Source organism: Lissotriton vulgaris, chromosome 4_1 (assembly GCF_964263255.1).
Source record: "Lissotriton vulgaris chromosome 4_1, aLisVul1.2, whole genome shotgun sequence".
Lineage (NCBI taxonomy): Eukaryota > Metazoa > Chordata > Amphibia > Caudata > Salamandridae > Lissotriton > Lissotriton vulgaris.
This window is the reverse complement of record NC_141691.1, coordinates 1217963076-1217988799: the sequence shown is the minus strand read 5'-3', so window position 1 is coordinate 1217988799 and position 25724 is coordinate 1217963076. Positions and strand designations below refer to the sequence as shown.

At 45.0% G+C, this 25724-nt stretch overlaps 1 protein-coding gene across 1 annotated transcript in view; it reads left to right on the top strand.

Moving 5' to 3' along the window:
- Window positions 1–25724, top strand: part of TIMM21 (translocase of inner mitochondrial membrane 21) — a 126639-nt gene that overhangs the window by 73867 nt on the left and 27048 nt on the right. Inside the window, exon 4 of the mRNA XM_086965433.1 lies at window positions 15636–15709. Coding sequence (XP_086821559.1) covers window positions 15636–15709 — 74 coding nt within the window. The remainder of the gene's footprint in view (window positions 1–15635; window positions 15710–25724) is intronic.

The window sequence follows — 25724 nt, the reverse complement described above, 5'->3', positions numbered from 1 at the left end:
GAGCGTTGACAATACAAACACTCACCCCCAGTCAACTGATCTGGGTTTAATCCATCACGGTACAACATAAACACTACGGTGGGGGAGGACCTCGGGGAGGTTTATAGACCACGTTCTGGATACAATCCCCAGAGAACCAATAAACAACACTAGGTACCAGAGGGTCTCAAGAAAAAGCGCCCATGAGTGTAAAGAAATCACCCAAGTCACCCGCACCACTAAATCAATGCAACACAGGAATTTCTCAAAGGATGAGGAAATTACCCATCAGTCACCATTCAAATCCGCCCTTCATCATTTGGGATTTTATCCGAACCACCCGTCTGAGAAAAATCAGTGCCACAATCAGAGGTCAACCCGGTGGTAAGGGGGTCCCTCAGAGGCTATGGACACTAACAGTGTGGTCTACCACTCGATAATGAGTGGACAAAAGTATGGGACTGGGGTGTGCAGTGCAAGAAAAAGTGAGTGAGAAAAGAAACCAAGACAAAAGAGTGTGTTAAAATTGGTTTAGAAAAGGCACAAGATAATATTTATTCTATGCGTGCCTTAAACACCAAGATTAAAAATATGTGCGACCTTAAGCAATCTGATTATGTAGACTGCCTGAGGTAGGGGTGGTCGACATGTTTCTGCAATATGGGGACTATTACGTCCTTGCATTCATCAGGACCAAAAATGAACAATTGGAGCTACTGCACAGCGTGAAAATAATAATAAGTGAAGTGAAAAAAGTGACTCAAGGAAATCTAAAACAAGTGCTTACAGTCACCTGGCCGACTGGGGAGGTCACCTACCCAGTCGGCCAGGACGCCGGCCCCGGAGTACCGACGGAAAGAGCGGTGCTTCATCTTCCCCTGAGCCGCTGCCAGGTGGGGTGAGGCCAGTCCACCTTACAGATCAAGTGATCTATACTGACTGTAAGGGCACTCGGATTATTCAGGTGACTGTAAGCACTTGTTTTAGATTTCCTTGTGTCACTTTTTTCACTTCACTTATTATTATTTTCACGCTGTGCAGTAGCTCTAATTGTTCATTTTTGGTCCTGATGAATGCAAGGACGTAATAGTCCCCATATTGCAGAAACATGTCGACCACCCCTACCTCAGGCAGTCTACATAATCAGATTGCTTAAGGTCGCACATATTTTTAATCTTGGTGTTTAAGGCACGCATAGAATAAATATTATCTTGTGCCTTTTCTAAACCAATTTTAACACACTCTTTTGTCCTGGTTTCTTTTCTCACTCACTTTTTCTTGCACTGCACACCCCAGTCCCATAATTTTGTCCACTCATTATCATCGAGTGGTAGACCACACTGTTAGTGTCCATAGCCTCTGAGGGACCCCCTTACCACCGGGTTGACCTCTGATTGTGGCACTGATTTTTCTCAGACGGGTGGTTCGGATAAAATCCCAAATGATGAAGGGCGGATCCGAATGGTGACTGATGGGTAATTTCCTCATCCTTTGAGAAATTCCTGTGTTGCATTGATTTAGTGGTGCAGGTGACTTGGGTGATTTCTTTACACTCATGGGCGCTTTTTCTTGAGACCCTCTGGTACCTAGTGTTGTTTATTAATCCATCACCGTTCTTTAGCCCACTCTGCCACCCCAGTTCAGACATGGCCATATGCAAATCAGTCTGACCCTGTGCCTCATGGGAACAGTCCAGCCCGAACTGCCAAGCCATGCCTTCCCTGGACCGAAAACAAGCTACCGAGGACCGGTTTCTGGCATTTCAGCCTTCTTCAGCCCGGCTTGCTTGAATCCAGTGGCAAAGTGAGCAAGGGACTCACGTCTGAGTATACCCTGCCAATTTATGGCAAACAAAGAAAAATCAAAGGAAATGATGGACGGAGCATTGACGATACAAGCACTCATCCCCCAGTCAACTGATCTGGGATTAATCCACCACCGTTCTTTAGCCCACTCTGCCACCCCAGTTCAGACATGGACATATGCAAATCAGTCTGACCCTGTGCCTCATGGGAACAGTCTAGCCCAAACTGCCAAGCCATGCCTTCCCTGGACCGGAAACAAGCTACCGAGGACCGGTTTCTGGCATTTCAGCCCGGCTTGCTTGAATCCAGTGGCAAAGTGAGCAAGGGACTCACGTCTGAGTATACCCTGACAACTTATGGCGAACAAAGATGATGTGAATCATGTTCCTTTTACTTGCAGATATGAGGGCAGGGACATTTGCCTTTAATCTGCCCTGGCTTAGATAGTTGGTGGTAATACAATGGCACAATATGATCGCAATAGTAGACTGAAGTATTATAGGAAGGCTAGCGGACATGAGAAGAAATGTAGGTTTCTGGAAAACTTTGCCTTTAATGGTAGCAGACAGAGTAACGCTTTTAAAATGGTGATAATTAATATATTATTTCAGAATCTGGCGGATGGGGGTTTTGGGGGAACTAGCCATTTTGTTAATAGACCTATTATGGGGTAATAGTGTTTCTTAAACTCTGAGCCACTTTCTATTTATCTTCTCACATTTGCTACACTTCAAAGGCAGAGGTCAAACGTCAGCCTAAGTCTCCTGCTGCTAATGTTTTTTTAACAAGAAGATTGGTGTTTACAAACCCGTCTCAATTTATAGCTTGTGAAAGTAAAATAAATTGAATTTTGTTATAGTGGTGCTGGGTACATGCAGTGTGAAAGAAAAGGCTGTAGGATTTTATTTTGTTTGTAACGCACAACAAAATGGAAATACCTGTAAAAGATCTATACACATTCAGCAGTTAGGAAAGCAAAAGTTGAGCACATTTTCTGTTTTAATTCTGAAGTGTGATGGAAACACAAATATTTTATTAGGATAAAAAGCCACTTTACTTGGTGATGCAGAAATAAGTATTAATTGAAACCCATTTCCCACACAATATCATTTCTGTGCAGTATAGTTATATTTGGACAACTGTATGCCTCTGCAAATTTAGTGACAATTTCAATGGAAAACGTACTGTCTGTAAATGACTGTATCCTACCACACAATGCTTTAGTTACATTAAAAAATCACCTGCTTCATGTCCATTTAAAGCCCGAGGAAAATCATTCTGGGCACTGGTCTCCCTTCTATTTTTCAGCAGCCAGCCTGTCTACCGGAAAGGGGCAACACTTCAGAAGTGTGATCGCCATTTTCCCACCAAAGGCGGCTTCACCTTTTGAAGCTTGAATCTTGGGCCAAGGCCCTTAGTGGCTTCCTTCAAGGGAAAGGTAACACATCTCCTTGTAACTGGCATCTATTGTTCATGAGTCTTTGACTCATTCACACTACTCTCCAGGAGGGCAGAAGGCTGTCTGGTGTTCAGCAACTGTGCAAGAACACTGGACAAACTGGGCAACAGAGTGCCACCTTTCTAAACGTTGCATTTCCTTAAAAGTAGCATTAAATTAGACTTGGCATCATGTCAGGTTTAATGCCACTATTAATGTGACACCTTGACGTACCCATTTTAGTTGTCCCATTCAAAAGTTAGCTGAGGTGAGAGGTCTGCTGATAACTTAGCCAATGGGGCTGCTAAGGTTTCCACAGCAAAACAGCAATTTGGAAGTGTTGCTGTCAGAATAGATTAAAAGCATATGTCCTACTTGATAATATATAACTCTGTCTATGGGCTCCTTACGCCTTCCTGATGGGAGACTTGTATATATTGTTAAGGGTAGTGAGGGCTTTGCCATTTTAAGGGCTTGCACCCTGTGTTGCCCTGCGCAGCAATGATGCGCAGCAAGAGTCCTTTTGTCCAGGTTTTGCAAATGGACCTGGAAAATACACAAGCTTGTGTGTGTGATTTTCCATTTGCGGCCTGCTATTGGCCTTTCGCTGCGTGTTTTTTTGGAAAATAGACACCAATAGGCCAGAGGCGGGAGCATAGCTCCGCTCCTGGCCTATTGGTGTCTATTATGCGCATTACCTTCCATATGGTTTCAATTATCGTGCCCAGACACGGGCGCGATAATTGAAAGCATATGGGCGCGCGTGCGCACCACTCGCGGCTTTGTTTACAAAAGCGATCACCATATGCTGTTCCTGTCCCAGCGCACATCTTCACCCCCTCCCACACTGCTTCTTGAGGAAAAGCTGCAGGGCAGAGTGCCAGCGGAACATGCATCACGCAGTGTGTCATTTCTGAACACGGAAATTGAAAGCAATCTTTTGTAGCTGGAATGCCTGGGTGCATTTTCTAAAACTGCAGCATACTCGTAAGTTTTAAAGGCATTTTACATCTTCATACGTGGCATGCAAGCAGCTTGTTTTCTATGCAATTCTTAATGGCAAAGTTTGTAACTCTGCAGCACACCCTAACGTTTTGAAACAAGTGCGTCATATTTTGAAAACTGCTATTTGTAAAAACATGCCAAAACTTGAATGTCTTGTTTGTCGGTTTGTGCACGGCGTTTGTGCTAGGGGCGCTAAAATACAGGGTGTGTGGCAGCAGGCAGAGCTTCTCTGCTAGAGAGCGGTTATGCAGCATTCTTGAACCCACATGTGCATCTTGGAATGCAGCGGCCTGTGCTGAGCCGCTAGAACATACTCGAGAATGCCGGCGACGGACTGGTACCTGTAGGAGGCCTCGGATATGCATGTCCAGCAAGGTGACATCCAAGGTGTCTGAAAAACTGTGTCTCAACCGGTGAGGAAGCAGAAGTGACGAAAAGCCCCATGCTTTTAGAAGCGCAAGCTTATGGATTTTATTCGTGCAGCTACTAACCGTGCATGGCGCCCTTGCTTCTTCGTTGTTGTGCTCCACGGACTGTGTTGTAGTCTGTGAAGTTATTCTGCTAGTGCTATACTAAATGGCACATGACTCGGCTCAAACGTTTCAAGGAGTCTGAGCATGGACCGCCTTGTAAGAAATTGTCATGCTCGTGCTTTCCAATATTATACATTGTACAGACATGCCAACCCTCCCGATTCAGGCGTGAGGCTACCGATTTCAAGGTTAGTCTCCCGCCTCCCGATTCCTGCAAGCAAAAACCCGATTCCTCGGGGGTTTTAGCTGACAGGGTTTGGTATTGTGTAAGGTGCTAATTCTTCCAGCAAAGAGTGGCGATGCAGGGGCTCTAGAAGGGGTGAAAAACCAACAAAGCGTCATTAACAAGGCAATGGTCTTTTAAAGACGTGTGAAGTACTGGGGCAGCTGTGTGTGCGCGGGGAAGCGGTTACAGCCCGGGCTGCCACAGGAGGGGGGGGGAGGAGGAGTGCATGCACTGCCAGCACCAGGCCAGTGCACAACACTTGCATCACCCTCTCTCTGCCTGCCATTGCGCTCCGTGCATCTGAGAGTTTAAAAAAACACGTGCATTTACGTTTCAAATGTCCGATCCTGCAGCAGCCACTTCCAAAGCCCATACATGCCGTTAACCCGATTCAATGCCCCATTCTCCCGATTTTTATTTTTTTTAATTCTCCCACTTTGCTCTTCTGAAATGTTGGCATGTATGCATTGTATGTGGGCACATTGATTGTCTTGGAAAACACCGCTATCTGACTCCTCTACACTGGGGTCCCGTGTTAATGACGTAAGACTGGGAGTGATGCTGCAAGAGTGAAACATTGAATGAGCCGCCATTTTAAGGGCCACATGATATGTCCACGCATCACTGATGTTCATAGTCTTCCCTTCAATCGCACACCTTCTTAAAAAAAAAAGGCTTTTATGGAGTTTTGGTAGAAAGCATGTGTGTTCCTGGGATTTAATGTATAATAGTTTTTTTGGACTGCTGCCACAATGGCTTCTGTCTACCTGGCATTTACGGCGGCCATGTTGTGTGTGATGTAACCACAAAAAGAGTAGGAGTCGTGCAGGTCAGTTTTTCCGAGAGGTTGCACTATTTGTGAAGATGGGGAGGAGCTACTGCCACGCAATCTCACAAAAGCTCCCTGCGACTTGTGCCTCATCCCGTCGATTGCCAAACAAAAGTTTATGCAGCAACGCAGATATACTGTATAGAAAGATGCTGTAGTAACACAGTGGCTGAGGGGATTTCATTAGGCACTTGGAGTCTACCAATCTCGTATAAAAGACGCCATTCTTTTAACTGACATTTGGTTTTATATGTTTGCTATCTGAATATTTATTAAAGCTACCTCACTGGGAGCCAGTGACTGCTGAATTGGTATTTTAGGTATTTTGTTTTTCTTTGACCGTTCTTGTATGTTGACTGTTATTCTAATGCATTGTTGATAAATTGGTGCTTGGTCTTGGTCCGGCCTGTTACTGATGCATCTTTGTTTTGATTACAGCAGTCTCCAGATTATGTGCTTGCGGTTTCCTTAGCCAGACTTCATACTTTGTAACTAGTGCCTTTTGTTGGAGATGGGAAAGCCGATCACACAATCCACCCTGCCACCCTGGAACTGGAGGGGTTTCTTGCTAGAGTGGTCCTCTCCGCACAGAGAGCGGAATCTCTTGAAAGGGTCCTGATGTATAAAGCCCAGGCTCGGGTGAACTCCAGGAGTCTGCTACATTCCTCTGGCAGCTTGTGAAGTTTCTGTAACTTGGCTTCAGGTCAGCATTAAAAAGCAAGCACAGCACATCCTCCCTCTGCAGGAAGGCCATTATTGTTTATTTGGGAGGTATTCGTTAAAACACAGATCGCACCCCTGGCTTGGTACAGTAGGTCTGTCTGTACATCTGAAGGCGAAGCATATACACACATGCATATTAAACATTGGAGAGTTGGACTTGGAACCTTCGAGGGGTGTCCATCTCACTGGAATATATGCTTGCATATTCATTGATCCAGGCTGTTTGACTGAATGGGGTGTGGAAATGGATATGGGCTCCTTTTTCTCTGGCCTCAACATAGTTCCTAGTAGGTGCTACAAGTGTTGAGACCACTTTTGCCAACAGGCGTTACTTACAGGAAGTGGCACCTGGTGTCAGTGGGTCAGGTGGAGGCTGTCTCCAGGTATAGAAGGCACATAGTTGGCTGCACTCTTCCACAAGCGGCCAAACTAGTCTTTGAGTGGACTAACGCTGAACTGCTCTGTCCTTCTTTCTGGGAGGCTCCACTCTGTGGATATAGGACTGAAGCCAACTCTCATGTTCCAGACTGTGTTCCAAATGGCTAGAACCCCTCAGCACGGTGAATGGCACCCAGCGTTTGGCAGGGTACACTTGGGTACAAAGAGGAGCATCCTTTCTTTCCAAAGCTGTATTTGAGTGTTTACTTTCCCTGTCACTGGGAAGCAGCAGTGGTGTACTTACGTTTGAGATTAACCCTGCAACTCCACCCACATTGATGTGATTGCACAGTACATTCTGCGACTGCGTGATTGCGCACAATCCTTTCTGTGTTGTGGCTGAGAAGTAGCCAGTGCCCCACTGCCAGAGAATCCTCCTCGACTCACACAGAGTGGAACTGAGCATAGCTCTCCCCAACCCCCCCACACACCTGTCACCCACCCACAATCCATCACCACAATCTCATCGCAGCAGCCTACCCACTACTGATTGATCATTAACACAACTGAGCAGCAGATACACCACATCCTCACCAGCCCCAAGGTGCTTGAGCATCAGTCGCTTTTATAAATTGTCACTGGTGCCAATGACCGGCAGCAATCACTATACCACGGACCTGCCAGAGCAGCAGACTTCTGCTCCGCTTGCGTACCATTCACCCCACCCACTGCTGCGATTTACAAACACTGCTTACCACTCCCCATGGTTGTAAATCACCAGTAAACCCCGAAATACAGTACAGAAAGGTTTTGGGTGGGTCTTTCCTTATTCATCGTGAGAGTATCTGAAGGCTGCAGTCGAAATGGTGATTTCCAGGTCTGGTCTGCTTCTAGAGCAGTAGCTGCTGCTACTAGTTGCAGAGTTTGGGTCCCAAGGGTAAATAAGGGAAGGTGAAGGAGAAGAGCTGAAACAAGCTTTCGCAATGCAAATTAAGACTGGCTTATACATGAAAGTACCTCTTCAGTCATTGATGGGTATAGCCCAGGGGTTACAAACCTTTTCTGTAGCAAGAGCTAATTGTGGTCAGGAAAACTTTTCCCGAGCTACTAATATTACTACTGCTATAATAGTGACCACATCAGACATGATTATATTAGTGCCATCAAATGCAAGATTCGCATCAATGCTGACCTGGTCACCTCAGTGCAATAGTTACTGTTGCCAGCAAAAACATGTTTATCAATATAGAATCTCTCTAAATGGGGAATACATAACAGCTGTAGCTTCAGTGCCGCTAGCAACAAAAAAAATATGCGTCGCCTGCCCAGCACGATAGATCACTAAAATATTGATTTTTAGTACACTTTACAAATTAAAGTTTTTATCCAGATATTAGCATAGGAGTTCAGAAAAGACACTTTTTAGGGCTCACACCCTGCGTTGCACTGCGCAGCAAAAGTACTTTTGTCCGGGTTTTCTAAATAGACCTAGGAATTGAGCACGCCTGTGCATGTATTTTTAGTTTTGAGGCCTGCTATTGGCCTTTCCCTGCGTGTTTGTTTCGGAAATAGCACACAATAGGCCAGAGGCGGGCGCATAGCTCCGCCCCTGGCCTATTGGTGTCTATTACGTGCATTTCCTGCCATATGGTTTCAATTATTGCTCCCAGACACGGGCGGTCATGGGCACCCCCGAGGTACAATGATGAGGGTCATCTGAGGGGCACACCTGAGAGTGTACTGATGTCAATTGGCTCTGCCTGTTCCCTGAAATATACGACGGGGTCACACCTGGACAGTGCATTAAATGGAAATAAAGAAGTGCTCACCATTCAGAGTACCTATTTACTCCCGGGAAGTGCCGGTACTTTCTAACTAAATGCATTGCAGGTGCAGCAGTGCAGAGAAGTGCAGGAACTTTCCCTTTCAAATTAAAGAAGTGCAGGTACTCAGTAGAGGACAGTTCCAGTACCGTCCCCACTCCCCTTTGGTCCCTCCCCTCTGCCCCTCCTCTCTGCCGCTGTGTTTCTTTATCCAGCTATGCATGCTTGTTTGATAAGGTGCGGCAAACTAAAGGAACTTAAAAAACACTGCATGCTGTCGAGCAGGAGTGCTAATGAGCGCACAATTTTATATTTATATATTATTACGGAAATGTTTTGTTTTCGAAATGAGGGAAGCGTTTTTGTGAGCGATTACAATGAATAAGGACGGATGCCGTGAGGGTAAGAACTGGATCGTGGAGGCAAAACACTGACTACATTTGTATCCATCAGTCCACCCACTCAGATACAGAATCAAATCTTGCGCAGACTTTTACGAAATGCATTTATTTGCTTACAAAAATGTTAGCAGACTACCAAAAAATAAAGACGCCGCCCACAATTATTATTTGGAGCGGTGATTTGACAGTTTTATTCATATTTAATGACGTTTAGTAGCCTGCATCACTTTAACAAAAAAAAACATACAAACTGAAAACCTCGCAATAAGCGCTGAAATTACCACGGGGGTTAGGCGCTATAATCAGCATACGAATGGAGGAGCTAGGGAGAGGTAGCAATTTATTACAGCTACGGAGAGCTTTACTATGTCTGCCTAAGTATCGCTGTGTAACCCCGAATGGAAGTTTGTTTGTTTTTTAACTGACCGTTTCCACTAGGGGGCACTGGCCCCTCCCTTCTTAATTTCTCTACCTCACCATAATTAATCCAACTGCCATTGTCCGACCTTTTACTGGGGCCTCTAATGATCATTTGATCTCGCCTAATAGCTGTGCTATTTTATTGCCTGCTTGTTGTTTTTATCCTTTACGTTTCTGTTGTGTCAATATAGTAAGGGGTTGTGTGTTCCCAATGGCTCTATCTAGTATTTGAGTCAACTCGTGATCCTCTCTCTCACTCGAAATAGATAGCATTTTAAATACAATATAATTAAATTATATTTTAAATAAGCTAGGATTTGCCGATGGTCTTACTGAATTTAAGGATTGTAGTGCATGTTCAAACATTTAAACGATCGCTGAGTAAAACCGTTTGTCGTTGCTTTCTACCTAGTCTGGGAATGCTTCTCAATAGACACCTTTTTAGCTCTTGCTCCTAGCGCAGCTGTCGAGTGACCTTTTGTAGTCAACGTAAAAAACAGATTTCATAACAACTATTGAGAGGGGCTTAGGTGTCACCCACATACATGTTGGTTGCCCTGAGTAGCAGGACATTGTTGCTTATGGTCTCAAGCCAGTGATCTTGGCTTGTGCCGGATCTGTTTATGTAAAGTTATGTTAAAGACAGTAGGCCTGAGATATTTTGTTGTGAAAATGTTTTTTTCCAAGATTGTCATACACGTAAATTCTGGTTCTGTACAGTAAGCAAAGCAGGTTAAGGTGGAAACTTTTCGATTTTCTAGGGGAGAGGATGTAGCCTTATGGTTAGAGCAGTGCAATAGGTCTCGCATTATTAAAGTTTGAGCTAATGGCATTGTAAATGACAATGCCTTTTATTCTTTTTCATTGGTGCGTAAAGAAGCACTTGGTACTTAGAGTCCATGCTTATTAGAAGCAAGGCTGGCATTCTTTTACTGCCAGCCTTGCTCATCTTAAGCAAGGACTATACGTTCAAAGTGCGTGTTTATGCACCGATTGCATGTTTTAATAACAAATGACTAAAAGGCATTGTCATTTACAATGCTTAATTACACCTTAGATGCCACCCTCCCAAAAAAAGAGATGCGGCATCGGGAGGGCCATAATAAACAACTGTGGTACTCTGGAAAACTTAAGGAACCTAAACAACTGTGCAAACTAGCAGAAAGGAAGTGGAGAAAGGATTTTGCACCCGCTGAAAAACTGATATATAAAGCATCCCTCAGATCATACAAAAAATTATTGAAATCCACGCAAGCTGCATATTACCAGGGTAAAATCTCGGAAGCAGCCAATGCCCCCAGAGAGATTTTTAAAATCTTTCAATCTCTGGTTGCTACTCCTAGGGCTACCAGTCCCACTCCGGACCCTCAGAAACATTGCGAGGACCTAGCTGTTTTCTTCGCGTCCAAAGTGTCCAACATCTACTCTAGCTGTGTGTCAACTCCATAGACTCCAGATGAAATGGAGAGTGGTAATGAAAGGTCTGAGGGGGGAGCCCCTAACTTATTTGGAGATCTCAAAGCCTTTCCGCTGTTAGATCTTGCTATTGTTGAAAGGCTCCTTAACAACTTAAAATCGGGCTCTCCTCAGGATGTTGCTCCTCCGACAGTTCTTAAGCAGGTTTCGGAAACAGTGTGTCCGGTGATAACGCAGGTCATCAACGCGTCTCTGGCCTCAGGAGTAGTACCCCCCCAACTGGAAGAAGGCAAAGGTCCGGGCCCTGTTAAAAAAAACCTAATCTGGACCCGGAAGAGCTGGCTAACTACAGACCTATTTCGCTGCTTCCGAGTCTCAGCAAAATAGCTGAAAAAACACGTTAACCAGGCCCTCTCTTCTTTAGTGGAGTCTACGGGCTCATTACATTCAACCCAGACTGGATTCAGAGCCAAGCAAGGAACAGAAACCGCTCTGGTGGCGGTGGTGGAGGCGACTAGGGGTATTGTGGATTCGGGAGGCTGCGCTGCGGTGGTCCTATTGGACCTCAGCGCAGCTTTCGACACTGTAAACCACTCTCTCCTGCTGCATCGGCTACGTCTCGCAGGGGTCTCTGGATTGGCCCTTAAATGGCTCCATTCCTTTCTATCGGACAGATGCTTCTCCGTCTTTGAGGATGAGGTGTTATCGAGCCAGCTGCAACTGAGTCACGGCGTTCGCCAGGGATCATCACTCAGCCCCACGTTGTTTAACATTTACATGAGACCTTTGGCTGAGGTGGTGCTTCCCTGTAGAATCCAGCTTATCACCTATGCCGATGACACGCAGCTGGTTGTTTCTTTGGTGAGGGACGATGCCTTGCATCAGGGGATTAACAACCTGACCCCGTGTCTCACCAAAGTCCTTGAATGGATGACCTCGTCTTTTTTAAAGCTAAATGGGGCCAAAACGAACATTATGCTGCTGGGCTACAAAGCCCCAATTAACCTGGACCCCTGGTGGCCGCATTGTCTGGGACCTCCTCCGGTGCCCAAGACCAAAATAAAAAGCTTGGGGGTCTGGCTGGACTCCGCCCTGAATTTCCAACATCAGGCTAAGAAGGTGGCCGCGACCTGCTATGGACTGATGCGAGTTCTAAAAAAAAGTTCTAGATCTTCTTCCATTTGAAGCCAGACGCGTATTGTCCAGTCGCTGATTCTTTCGCGACTGGACTATGCAAATGCTATTTATATGGGGGCACCAGCAGCTACCATAAAAACACTGCAATCTGTGCAGAATTGTGCAGCTCGCTTGCTTATGAAAGTCCCCAAACGATGTTCAGCGAAGGCCTCAATTTGGTTGCTTCATTGGCTACCAATTCAGGAAAGGATTGTGTTCAAGACTATGTGTTTGGCACATAAGTCCTTCCACAATGTTGGCCCGTCCATTCTGGATTCCCTGTTTCGTCGCCATCAATCGGTTAGCTCTCTTAGATCCAACCAACGAAATCTGCTTGTAGTTCCCAGGGTGAAGTTGGCCCGGATGGGCGGCTGCCTGCTGTCTGTTCAAGCGGCCAAAGGATGGAATAAACTCCCTGACAACATCAGGCTTGAATCTAATCATCTGGCTTTCAGGAAGCGACTAAAGACATTTTTATTTCAATAATGTCTTTTAACGTCCTCTGGTCTTACAGCGCTGGGATGCTCTAGGGTAGCCATTCGCTATACAAGAAAGTACTCACTCACTCACTCAATAGCTCAAACTTTAATAATGCGAGACCTATTGCATTGTAAATGCTTGTTTTAAATGGCAAAGTTGAACTAGCATTTTAAAACTACTCTCCCGGGCTGCGGTGACAGGCTGGGAGTCATTTTGTACTTTTTCCCACTCAAGGTGGCACAACCATTGCTGCAACCCTAGGGGAACACTGTCTTACATATCCTGGGTACCCTTGGTACCATATACAAGGGACTTGTAAGTCTGCTTATGCCAATTAGGGGTAGACAATACAAAATTAACTTTGTAAGGTGTTAGAACACTGGCACTGAGTTCTGGTTAGCCGGCCTTCGTGCACTCTGAGTCGATTAACCAGCAGCATCAGTCCAAATCTTTGGAACAATCATGCAAAAAGGCAATTCCTTATACCTTTTGGGACTTGTCCTTTGCATTATCTGTAGTTATTGCCCTTCTCTCCCCAGTGAACCTGACAGTATTGTGAGCTCACTAAAGGGATTCTCTGCTAAATGGGCTGAAGCCCCAGAGGAGTGATCTTCGGTTTAGGAACACCCAGTGTGACTTACTTTGATAACATTATGCTACATAGACAAAACACGAAATTGCGAGAGGCTCGTTAATTTTCATAAGCCTCGCAATTTGCGACCCCTTTGGGAATCGAAAACCGTGTAAAACACACTGCTGTACATGCAAACTAGCGCCTCTCAAATTGCGAGTCGCAATTTGCAATGCGCTATTTTGCATATCGTACATCTGGCCCTAAGTGCATAGCATTTGTGAACATTCATTCTGAGTGTGATATCGGTCCTTCAGTTTCCTAGTTATATTGGTGGGATCTAGTTTTTGTTCAACTTGCAATGTAAAATGTTGGAGGGTTTTTTGCGAGACTGCCCAGATCTCTTTTGATTTAGAAACACACTTTTGTGCATTTCTTCTACCTCCTACTGCTAGTAAGGTTAGTCTTCAAATTGCACTAAAAATTCCCCCACCCCTCCCCTTCTGCCCTGCCCGATATAAATCTCTGTGGTAAGTGGCCTGATATTTGGGGTCAAAAAACATTTTACGTGGTAGAGTTGGAATAACTTTTTTAGACTCGCCTGTTGATTTTTTACCCTGGTGTTAGGTTATCATGCAGTGTCAGTTATATTTTTGATTGCCCATTGGAGCTGATCAGAATTTGAAAGTTGCAGGAGACCTAACTGTCTACCCTTCAGTTTTAGCCCTCTTCATCAGTGGCTTGTTTCATGATTTCTCTACTTTCCATGTTGGAGCTGTACACCAGTGTAACTGATAGAATTGTGTTCAAGGGACAGCAATCTGTTAGTGGCTGTCAACATTCCAGTCGGAGAGTAAACTTAAACCGAAGAACTCTAAACAAAGACTGCTATGTGGCCATTTTCCAGAAGGTCTGCAGTCTGTGGGAAGCCAATGCTGGACTGTTTATTATGAGCATCGGTGCTTTCCTGCCGGGAAGCCCATAGACCAACAATGGTAAGGTGGCCTATGGAAGCATTCCGAGCTTGACCACTTCAGAACACAATGTCCTGTCATCCAGATGCTTGAGCGCATTGCTAACCACAGTGTGCTTCTATCACCTGCTGCACTTGGGAAGTAACATCGCAGTATCCTGTGGCAGATGGTGCACTTATTCAGACTCCGATCCTGTCAGTGCTACAGGGAAACCTGTGTATGGTCTTAGTTGCCTCCTAGACCCTTAACCCCTTCCACACTCATGACGAGCTGGGCTCAAGGGCGGCTCTAGGCTCATGGTGGCCCTGGGCAGGGAGCGTAGGTAGGGGGCCCCGGAAAGGGGGTCCGGTCAGGGCGGAGCGCGGAGGCCAGTGTAGAGGGGGGGGTCAGGGTGTTTGGAAGTGATACAGAACCGGGGGCTGCCAAATCCCTGCCAGGGGCCGCCACGCAAATATGTATCCATCCTCAGAGGATTATTATATTAAGGATATATATTGGTGTGGTGGCCCCTGGAGTTTGGTGGCCCTGTGCAGGTGCACAGATTGCACATGCCTAAAGCCGGCCCTGCTGGGCTCGTCATGGCGTAGCCTCCTCGCACGCTGATGCTGAGCCCAGCTCGTCATGTAAAGTGCATTTCATAAAATCTCAGCGTGCGAGCAGAATATCGCTAGCGGGCATGAGGTTAAGGACACCTTTATCCCTTCTCTAGGCATTGGATTTTTAGTGGAATCTACGAGTCCTCAACTGACTCTGGTACCTTTGACCAAGTCGAAATCTATCAAGCAGTACCAGAGATGCTGATATTTGTAACTCCACTCGTTTGTATCCAGTCTTGTCTTGCTGAAGAGGCTGCTAGAGTCTGTTCCCCTTTGGGTACTCCTGGCTCTATAAAATTCCATGTGGCGATCTTGGGATATAGGGCCTTTTAAATATCCGGTGTCCGGCATGTGTATTACAAATACCAGAACCTTCTACAATCCTCCAACCTCTTTCCCTTGTGTGTTGCACCAAGTCCTTTATACTGTCTCAACATATTTTGTTACTTTTGGTCATCTTACTCCATCTTCCATTGTCAGGTGTATATTATTTTGAATTGTTAAATCTTGTACTTTCAAAGAGTTCAGCTATCTCAGAGATTGCATGCTTTAAAAATTAGAGCAAAGGCAGTATACGTGACATTACACTCCTGCTGCTTCTTCTAGAAAAAGCAGTTTTCAAGCAGAGAATTCTATGCAACCTGTTTTCACGTAGTCTCATCAGGAATTTGCTATTTCCCCTCCCAAAACTTGAAGCTAGGAAATCAGATTCCCACTGATTTGTAAAGGAGGCAAAGCAAAAGAAATGAGCAAGAAAAATTAACTTCGTAGCGATTATGGAATTCCTACTCCCCATTAGCGCAATTTACTTAATAAATTATGTTCAACGTGTAATTGTTAAATGTTGGCCTGTGCTTTTTAGGTGATCGGTGTTTTTGGTGAACCAATTAAAGGCTATGGTGAAACCACAAGACGAGGAAGAAGGCAGCATGTGAGGTATGTTTTTCTAATCATTAACTTAAGAAAAACCATACACTTTGTCAATTGGCTTACAGAAACAACTTGGCCTGTTCTGCTGTAATGTCTTTTGAGTTGCTTTACTTTATTTTTCCAAAACGGTGCTAATCATTTTCAGGGGCATGCATTACAGGTTTGTAGGGATCACAAATGCTGCCTCTTTGATGGCCCTTTCTGCTATTGCAAGGTGCTTTCTACTTCTAGTTGTCATGTCCCAAACTATAGTTTCACTTGGGTGACAAAGTAATTTACCCAAAGGCATAGACTTGCAGAAATGCAGGTCTGCCGCCGCTCAAGAGGCCAGACTGTACCAAATTGTAGTTACTTTGGATGGTTGTTGTTCAACAAAAGTGCAAGAGTGTAGTGGCAGAGAGGGAGGATCAAACGGAGTAGATGAGTCTTCAGGAGGTGGCTAAACAAGGCTGATGACAGCAAACGTAAGTTCCGTACTGAGGAGACAAAACTGAGAACCCAGCCAAGGCTCCCCTCACCAATCGTAACACTCAAGTGAGAGGTCGATTCATCTGAACACTGACCTGTGCTGTGGTTCTCAGGGGACCTGTGCTGCCGTTCTCATGGGAACGGTGTTGCCAGAGGCATAGGGTTGGTGGTGATAGCTGGCAAGGAAAATGTAGCTTCAATAAATATAAACAAGATAAGCTGTCTATTTCTAGATTTGATGGTTTCAAAGAAGAAGTAAAGCAAGCATTTACAATGCAATGGTCTCAGCATTAATAACAGTAGAGCTATTGGCAATGCTCACGACATTTTTTTTTTCTTTCAAAAACATAAATGGTATTGTCATTTACAATGGCAATAGGTGAGCATTAGATAGTAGTAGAGAGTATTCCCAGGACACAGAGACACACACACACACACACACACAGCCACGCACACACACACACAGACGGCACTGTCTGTGTGTGTGTGTGTGTGTGTGTGTGTGCGTGGCTCTGTCTGTGTGTGCGTGGCTCTGTCTGTGTGTGTGTGGCTCTGTCTGTGTGTGTGTGTGTGTGTGTGTGCGCGGCTCTGTTGGGGTGTGTGTGTGGCTCTGTGTCCGAGAATACTCTCTACTACTCTCTAATGCTCCCCTATTGCCATTGTAAACGACAATACCATTTATTTATGTTTATAAAAAAAAAAAAAAAATGTCATGAGCAATGCCAAAAGCTCTACCTTTAATAATGCCGAGACCATTGCATTGTAAATGCTTGTTTCTTTTTATTCTGGTGTTTGTAGTCCTGATTTTTTTAATGGTATAAAAATGAACCACAAGTCCCATGATGCAACCCTAAATTCTAGACTGGATGAGTTACCCTACCCACGCCTGTACCCGAGAAACTTGAAAGCTCAGACCTCGTTGCTGTGTGTATTTACTGTACATAATTCACTACTCCCCAAAACAAAGGATGTTCCACGTCTGTATTGTAGATCTGCACCCGTATGGCCATGCGAACGGGTGCAATATTGCTTTACATACCCATGTCCAAGGCAGTTAAGTACTGGAATATTAAATATTAAATGTGGGTTAAAACCGAACACGATTTATGGACCAGCTCTTACAATCCCTCAGATGACCCTGGCTCGTGCTACGACCGACGACCCCCCCGACCTACGCCCAACCACCTGCCCCACCAGCGTTCAAACTTCTAACTCAGCCAGTGTCTCTGAGGAACTGACAGTCCATCAGAACACCAACGTAGTAGGCACATAACATGGAACTCCAATTCATAGGCAAACGCAGGTAAGTTCAATGGTGGGCAGGATCAACAATAACAAGGGCCTGAGTGTCACGAAAGCATAATAAAACTAAAAATAGAAGTAGGACATCACTTTTCCTCTTATAAAAGAAACCAGAGCAAAGAAATTGAGCTTCCATACCTCCTTTCTCAATTGTGTGAGTTACATACATACACAGTGTACATCACAGATACAGAAGAGGGACTAGCATGACAAGGCAGACACAGAGAGGCTAGATCCACAGGCTAGAATGTAAGTACAGAAAAGTGGCTGCGCTTACCCGCGACCGTTGGACCTGCAGGTAGCGGGCAGCTCCCAGCCTGGGACACAGTCCCGGCCTGACAAATGTGGATGCCATTTGGGAAGCCCTGGCAAGGCACAGGCGCCAGCACTGAGGAGTCTCGGCCTTGGGTGTCCCCGTTGCGATGACATCAGAAAGATGCAGCGCCGGGGCCTCATGTTACCGAGCAGGCCGCCAGCACGAATCCCTGAGTTACCCCCAGGCGAGACCAGCTACAGACAACGGAGCCCGAGCTGGAACTGAAGCAAACTGAACGCAGCTCCATAAAAGAGGTGAGTCTGAAAACCGATCCCATCTGAACACGATCCGTGTCAGAGGAGAACCATCCAAGGCAGAAGGCACGGATCCCAGCCCATGGGCTTCGTCAAGGACCTCTTCCACTTTGTCCTGGATGCCCCCTAACTATCAAGACAAACCTTTACAACAGCGGGAGGGGGGGCGGGAACGGGGACACGGACAGTGCCAGGAGGGGGCGGAAAGAAAGACACTGACAGCGGGAGGGAGGACGGACAGCGGGAGGGGGGGGGCAGGATACAACAACGCGGGACCTGGACAAGGTTAGCAATGACGAAAAACATCTGTGTAAAAAAAAAAAGTAAACGCCCACAATCGCCCATCTCAGAATGATGAAACAACGGGGCGGGGCTTAAAAAAAGGACAAACGCCCACGAATCTGCTCCCACAATGATTGACACATCTCTCTTCTAATGGCTAGCCTCCATTTATGGAGCTAGCCAATGGAAGAGAGAGGCGGGTTAAAGCCCAGTACTGGAAAACAAAAATTCTCGGCTGCGCGACACTGCTGCGCAGTGTACGCTAGGCCGAGACCTAAAAAGTTTCCCATTTGGAGGGATGCAGAAATTATGGGAAGTAACGCTGTCAGGGGAAACTCATTTGTGCACTTTCTGGTGTTACGTGGGGGAGACTTTTACAGATGAATAAAGAGTTTCAGAATGGAGGATGCGTTTTCCTGTGTAAAGTCATCAAGCTAATGCCACGAGCAATTTGTACAGGGAAAAACCTTTGGTAAATGTGCTATTTGAGCAGAACTCTCGAGTCCACAGTGAAGTGCAAATGCAAGATTTTGGGTTTACCTGGACACTAAAAGTAAATCAGTCCAAATAAGATTTAAAAGTTGTCTTGAATTCATTAAAAGGTGCTCTCAAATCCTCCATTGGAAAGGTGACATTGCTGAATGATGTGTGCTTCCATCTGTTACAGAGTAGGCGTGGTATGGTAAGTCTCTCCAATGCACGTGTTGATGTCTGACTCTGTCAGGCTGGACGAAAAGTCTAATGTCTCGAGTCCTGCTGTGGGAACATTGAGGCAGGTTCACGTTGTTTGTTAAGTGAGGGCTTGGTGTATCCATGTGTGACTGAAAAGAGCAATGGGTCACATTAGTGGAGGAGGAGGAGTTGGCACAGGGGCACAACATGTTTTTTTTCCTTTCTCAGGGTCTTTTTTCACAGGGCTCGACTTTGAGTGGGCTATGGTTAGATTCAAATTTGAAACTGGTGTCTTACTGAGTGGCCCCATTGCAATCTTACTTTAAACCTTTTTTGAGGTTGACTCTTTTAAGGCTGAACTAGGGACCTGGAAGTGATATTGTCTTGGTCAGTCTTTGGCATAAGGAAATCCTGCACGGAAGGCTGAACTCTACATGCCTGGAGTGTCCATAGCAAGTGAGTGAGCAGTGGATGTATCCTGTAAATCTGCTTTTTTAGGTGTGAGTTAAGGACTCAGTATGTGTGGCAACGGTATTTACATTATTTGTGAACATCACAAAGTTAGAACTTTGTGAATGTTCTTGACATTGGCATTTCTCACTGTAATCAAACAACATATTTTCCGCCCTCTGGTCACACGTATGCCTGCAAGTTTTGTAGAGGTTCCATAGGCTATAGCACAAGCTCTGCACAGAAAATTCAAATGTTTCTAATTTTGGTGTGTTGAGAGCTGGGATTTCTGCAAGAAGATTTCACTTTTACCGTTTGTAAGTTAAACATATGTGCAGAGAACATTTATGAAGTCAAGCTTCTTACAGAAAGGCCTGGAAAGTATAAAATGTTCACTCATTATCGAAGTGGGGACCTTAATCCTCTATAGTATATGCTTGTTATACCAACGCTATTTTATCCTCTGTCTTTCTAAAGATGTGTGCAAATATGGGAAATTTATAGTACATGCATAATTGCTCCACATGCCTTCTATAAATATTGCCTCCTATGCACCTTATCAAAGATTTGCATGCAGGTATTTTACTGATATCCGTGCTCTTTAGGTTAAGGTCTCAGTTGTGATTCTGCTTCCCTTCACGCTCTCTGTTCTGTTCTTCATGATATCTTATATGTAGTTCTGAATACCAGAGGATTGGTGGACGAGCAAAGAAAAAATCCACTTCTCTTAATACTTATAGGCAGATGTACTAAGCCATTTTGCGGATGCAAATTTTGCGATTCACAAAATCCGAAATGGTGTTGAGCCTTGTACAAACCCCTTAAGTATCAATGGTTTCTGACATCAGTTGAGGTCGCAGTAGGTTACATCACAAATTTGCTTAAACAAAACAAACAATTTAGCCCTGCCCCGGGCAAATTATTTCCACTCTTTGCAGCAAAAACACCCACGAAAAGGAAAGAAACACTACTCTCCTCGCCCGAGGCTGGAACCGTTGAAAGTAACCAAGCACACTGTGTTCAGATCTCCTTCTCAAATAGTCAGAGCCTTAGTCACACGGTTAAACCTCATACTTCCCCTCAAACCAATCAAAGCGCCGGAAGCTCACCACTAGAGGACAAAGCAATCGGAAAAGTAACCCTGGCCGTGCAGCAACAAAGGAATACAATATCACATGACAATGAACAGGGTGAACTAGTACACACGAAAAACCAGCATCAGTGGGAAATAGAAGTCCAAAGAGCAGCAAAGTGCAAAGTATTCAACAATGTGCACTTCGACAGCAGAAACATACAAGGGGCCTGACGTAGAAAAGCATAATCAACCCCCAGCTAACAGGCCAGAGGCTCCGTTATTCATCCCTCAAAACCTCCCCAAATTTATTGCCGTAACAATAAGGGGAAAGGATCGCCACTGTAAGCTTTTAGACCAGGATCAAGTGGACCAACAAACAAGGACGTTGGCCCGAAAATAATCAGAAACATGAAGCGCCAGCCAAGAGGTGCCAACCTCATACTCTGTAGAGTATGAACAAGAAAGCGGTCAAGAATCCCCGCTAATCTCAACATCAACCGGTGGAAGAAAGGAACTTGTTCCCTCGTCATTCGAAAAGCTAGTCAAACTCGATGAGAGTGAACTGAAACTGTCTTTAATCCCGGAATATTCATCAAAAGGCATCCAGGATACGCTCAATAGGGGAAACCTTTTGAGACTCTTCCACGAAATCCCCGAATTAAAAGGAATCCGTTCGTGTGACCTAATTTCGGTGGAATTCAAGGAAACCCCTGGGGGGGGGGGGGGGGGGGGGGGGTGAAGGAGTCTCTGACAACTTGGTCGTCCAAGGACCTGGTGAACAAAATTGCAGCTATGAGTGCAAGATTAGTGGCATGGGACATCAGGCTTAAGGCATTTCAACACCCAAGATATCCATATCTCTTTCTTAATAAATCAAACAAAGGGAAAAGCCTAGGAAATCACCAGCCCACATGCTTACGCGGTGCGCGTTCCAACTCACCGATACCTACCTCTCACCAGAATAGGCCCCCCAAAAGCGAATTTCCTGGTACTATCGGGGGAAGCCTCCAGGAAATCAAGGACTGGTCCTGGATCCCAAAAACGCTGAACAATAAGTATTCCTAACCAAGAAAGTAGAATTATTAGATTGGCGAGGGAAGACACCCAATCAACCAACATCTCGTTCTGTTCGTGGAACGTGCACAGTTTCAGGGACATGGGCCAAGACCAAGAAACCGTACCCTTCCTTATGCAACAACAAATAATCTTGCTTCAAGAAACATGGAACATGGGGGCAAGCTCAATACCCGGTTTCATTGAACATCATTGCTTGGCAGAAAGACATTCAACTTATGGCCATCCGAGAGGGGGCTTATCAACTTTCATTACTCAAAATTTGAACATGGAAACAGAAGAATTAGACACAGGGGCAAACTGGATCCAAGTGATCAAGGTAAGCAGCAAGGAACCAACTACACCACTCCTCCTAATCAACATTTACATCCGCCTGGAGAGAAAGAAGCAGAACAGTAAATATATAACCCTAATAAAGTTATTAAACGCATTACAGAAACGCCACATGAATTCTCATATGGTGATCTCAGGCGACGTTAACAGCAATCTTCTAACGACTGAACGGGGAAGAAACCGTAAATCAACACAGGGCGCGTTCGAGCTTGTTTGCAAACTAGCAGCACTCGACATGACAATCCTGAACGGTAAAGCTCCGGGGGATTCGCCTCCTGCGGCAACATACTTGAGTGGAAAGGTCGCCTCGACAATAGACTTCATAATAATCCGCAATAACCTGTCTCCACAGAAAAACAACTTTCGAATTATCCCACGAGCTGAAAGCGACCACCTTCTGTTGACTTTGAACCTGAAGAATACAACAAAAATCGTTCAAAAGTGCAATGCCATCATGCAGCCGCCAGAAACCTTCAATTTGCGTAAAGTAAAATAGCGAGGAGTGGCCCCACAATCCATTGAGGAGAAAGTCAAGGCCTTCAAAGAAATCCAAGGCCCTGTACAAGAACATGCTCACGTAATCCATTGGGAGCGACTGGCCGAGTTCTTGCTCCTACATTTATCGGTTTCCACGCAAAGGAGCTCAACAAAAGTGGCCAGAAGGGATCCGTGGTTCAATCTAGATCTCAAAATGCAAAAAAGAGAGATCGCGAGAAAAGTCCAACATCTATCTCGAGTGGGAGAAAAGGGTCCAAAACAAGAAAAAACAAAGTTGCAAATACTAAGGAGCACGTACAGAAGGAACTTGGAAATAGCAAAAACAGCGTATAAAGAATCTATCTGGCTGCAACTATTATCTGCCAGCAAAAAACCCAACAGCAGCGATTTCTGGGGGATTGTCAACACATTAACAGCCGGTCCAACACTTCATATATCAGTACCAATTCCTGCCTCTTTGCTGGACTGCCCGCGTAAAAACCCCTGTTTAATAAAACTAAGATGGGTCCCGAACAATTACTTCAGGGGCCACACCACGACCATAAGGAAGCCCAAGCCTCATCCATTCAGGTTGCAGCAGAAGACATTACATCTCAATTGAACTCTCATCAATGAGCAAAGCTCCCTGACAAACGCGAAAGAGCTAAGTAGACTTATAATGAAACTAAAGTCTCAGGGAGTGGCCGGGCCAAACGGAATACCGAATGCAATATTCAGGAATAACCCAGAGTTGTGGTCCTCAATCCTCACCCCAGTCTTCAATGAGATTTATTCGCATTCCAACATCCCGGCTTCTTGGAGGGGGACCATCATGCACCCCATATTCAAAAAGGGAGATCACTCTAAGCCGGGAAACTACAGACTAATCTCACTGATTGACCTGGAAGCAAAATTGTATGCTACGTGCCTACTAATCCACCTGCAAGGCTGGATGGAGGAAAAAAAACATAATTCCCAAATTCCAGACAGGATTCAGGCAAGGCATGGGCACCTCAATCCAACCTCGCAACTCTAGCACTTTTGAGGGAACAAGCGCAAAGAAGGAAACTCCGCCTGTTTTGTGGACATTAAATCCGCATTTGATAGTGAGCAGGAGTCACCTATGGAAAAAACTCAACAGATGGGGCTTGCCGAATGTACTGCTCAACGGCATTATCACCTTGTATACGGATACTTGGACAAGAGTTAAGCTGGGAAATTGGTTGAGTACCACCTCTAATACACACACAAAGCCGTTGAAACAAGGCTGTGTCCTGGCCCCCAGCCTCTTCAACCTGTATTTATCTGACATAGCCCCATACATTGAAAAACCAGACTGTCACCCCCCGAAATTGGCTAACGAGCCGTTTGCAATCCTACAATATGCGGACGATATAGTCTTGCTGAGCCAAACCCCAGTGGGATTACAGAGATCAATAAAGAATCTGGTATCCTACTTGGACAAGGAACAGCTGGAGCTAAATAAATGTAAAACAAAAATCGTCCGCATAGTTGACAGTAGAAAACTAAAGTTCAAATGGATGGTCAACGGGGCTCCCGGTGAAGAAAAAAGTTCATATAAATACTTGGGCGTAACTATCGGGCAGGGCACAATTCACAAAGAACATAAACTGGCCCTCAGAGCCAAGGCACAGTTGCTGATCTATGCCTATAGATTAATTCGTAAAAAATTGGACTGCCCGAACTATTCCCATTTGCTAAAAGTAATGGCCGTCCAAATTCAACCCCGTTTGTCCTACGGCTTGGTCCCTTGGTGTGGCAAAGACTCTCATCTACAGAATGAGTTACAGTCAAAAATTTATAAATCTGTTTTTGATCTGCCGAAATGCGCCTCACCTGCCCAGGTAAGACTGGAATTTGGTCTCCAGGATCAGAAATACAGGGGAATGAGTAACTTCATCAAATTCTGCCATACTCTCCGCTCCTCCGAATCGGGCACTCTGAACAGCCTATGCTGGGACGAAATCAAGTCTCAGAAAGGGGCAAGAAATGCCAAACTCCTGGGGGATTTCCCCGAGTACTTCTCTGGTTACGATGGAACTCCAACCAGCATGGGGCAATGCGATGGATAGAGTTTCCTTCAACAAAATAGTAAATGTCGCGGCCAAAAATAAATCTTTCCTGGTGGATAAAATGGAGCTTACAAAGAGGCGGCACGGATGGACAGTTATAAAATCGTATAGGACGTCAAAGCCTCAAGCTTACTTATCTGCCCATTTCAGCTCTTATTTAAAAATGTGTTTTTTAAAGTTCAGGATGGGCGTGCATGACTCCAAGGACTTAATCCCCTCATGGAAGCCAGCTTTTAATTCAGAAGCTTGTCGTCTATGTGGATTTAAAAAAGAAACCCTAATCCACTTGCTATGTGCCTGTCCAGCCATCCTAAGCCAAAGGAGACCGTACCTAAAAGCGATTTTCATCGAACTGAACATCCGGTTTAGCAGGCAAGCAGTTATTCGCTGGTTGGAGGGCTCGTCGTGCATCCTGGCTTGCCGAGGAGTCAAATTTATGAAACTCGTCAATTGTTTACTATTGCAAGCAGACGATGACTAATTATAATCTCATGTAATACCACCCCATACCCTTATTTTGGGGGTACATATTTTAAAAAAACCAAAAATACTTCTGTTATTCCATTTTAAAACTGTTTAAAGTACAATTTTATAATAACTGAATTTTATACTCATGCAATTTTTGTAAGACAAAACACTGATACATTTCGATCTTTTATATAGTATGACAATCTTCGCCGCCTGTGCAGATGTATTCTATTTTTCTAGGGGTTTTTTTTTGTAATGATTTTAAATAATCAAACAATAAACTTGAAAGTCACAAATTGCCTCCCTGTTCACAAACCAGTCTGTGAACAATTTACACATCCCTGGTTTGTAAACATGGGTAGCATATTGGGTCCTTTTGTGTCCGTCTTTAAGGAGATTTTGACATCAATTAAATCATTGATCAGATCACATAACCCATATGTTGACCTGATTAGACACACTGACTACTGCCTTCTAGTAGACGTTGAAGGGGAACAGACGTGGAACTTGTGTTGTAGCCAGACTCTGCCCATCAATTGTAATGCTTTCAAGACCCTGCTTCAGATGGCCATCACGATTAAAGATTCGGCATATAGGCAGGTAACCAACATCCTCTGGTCTGTGGTGTGGCCCGGCTCCCAACCACGTTTGGGTCCAGCCTCTTCTACAAAAAGACTTCAAGCATGCAAAACTTGGGTTCTGTTCTTTTCATGTCTTGCAAACAGGACCTTAGAGCTCTGGAAACGGTTCCAAACTT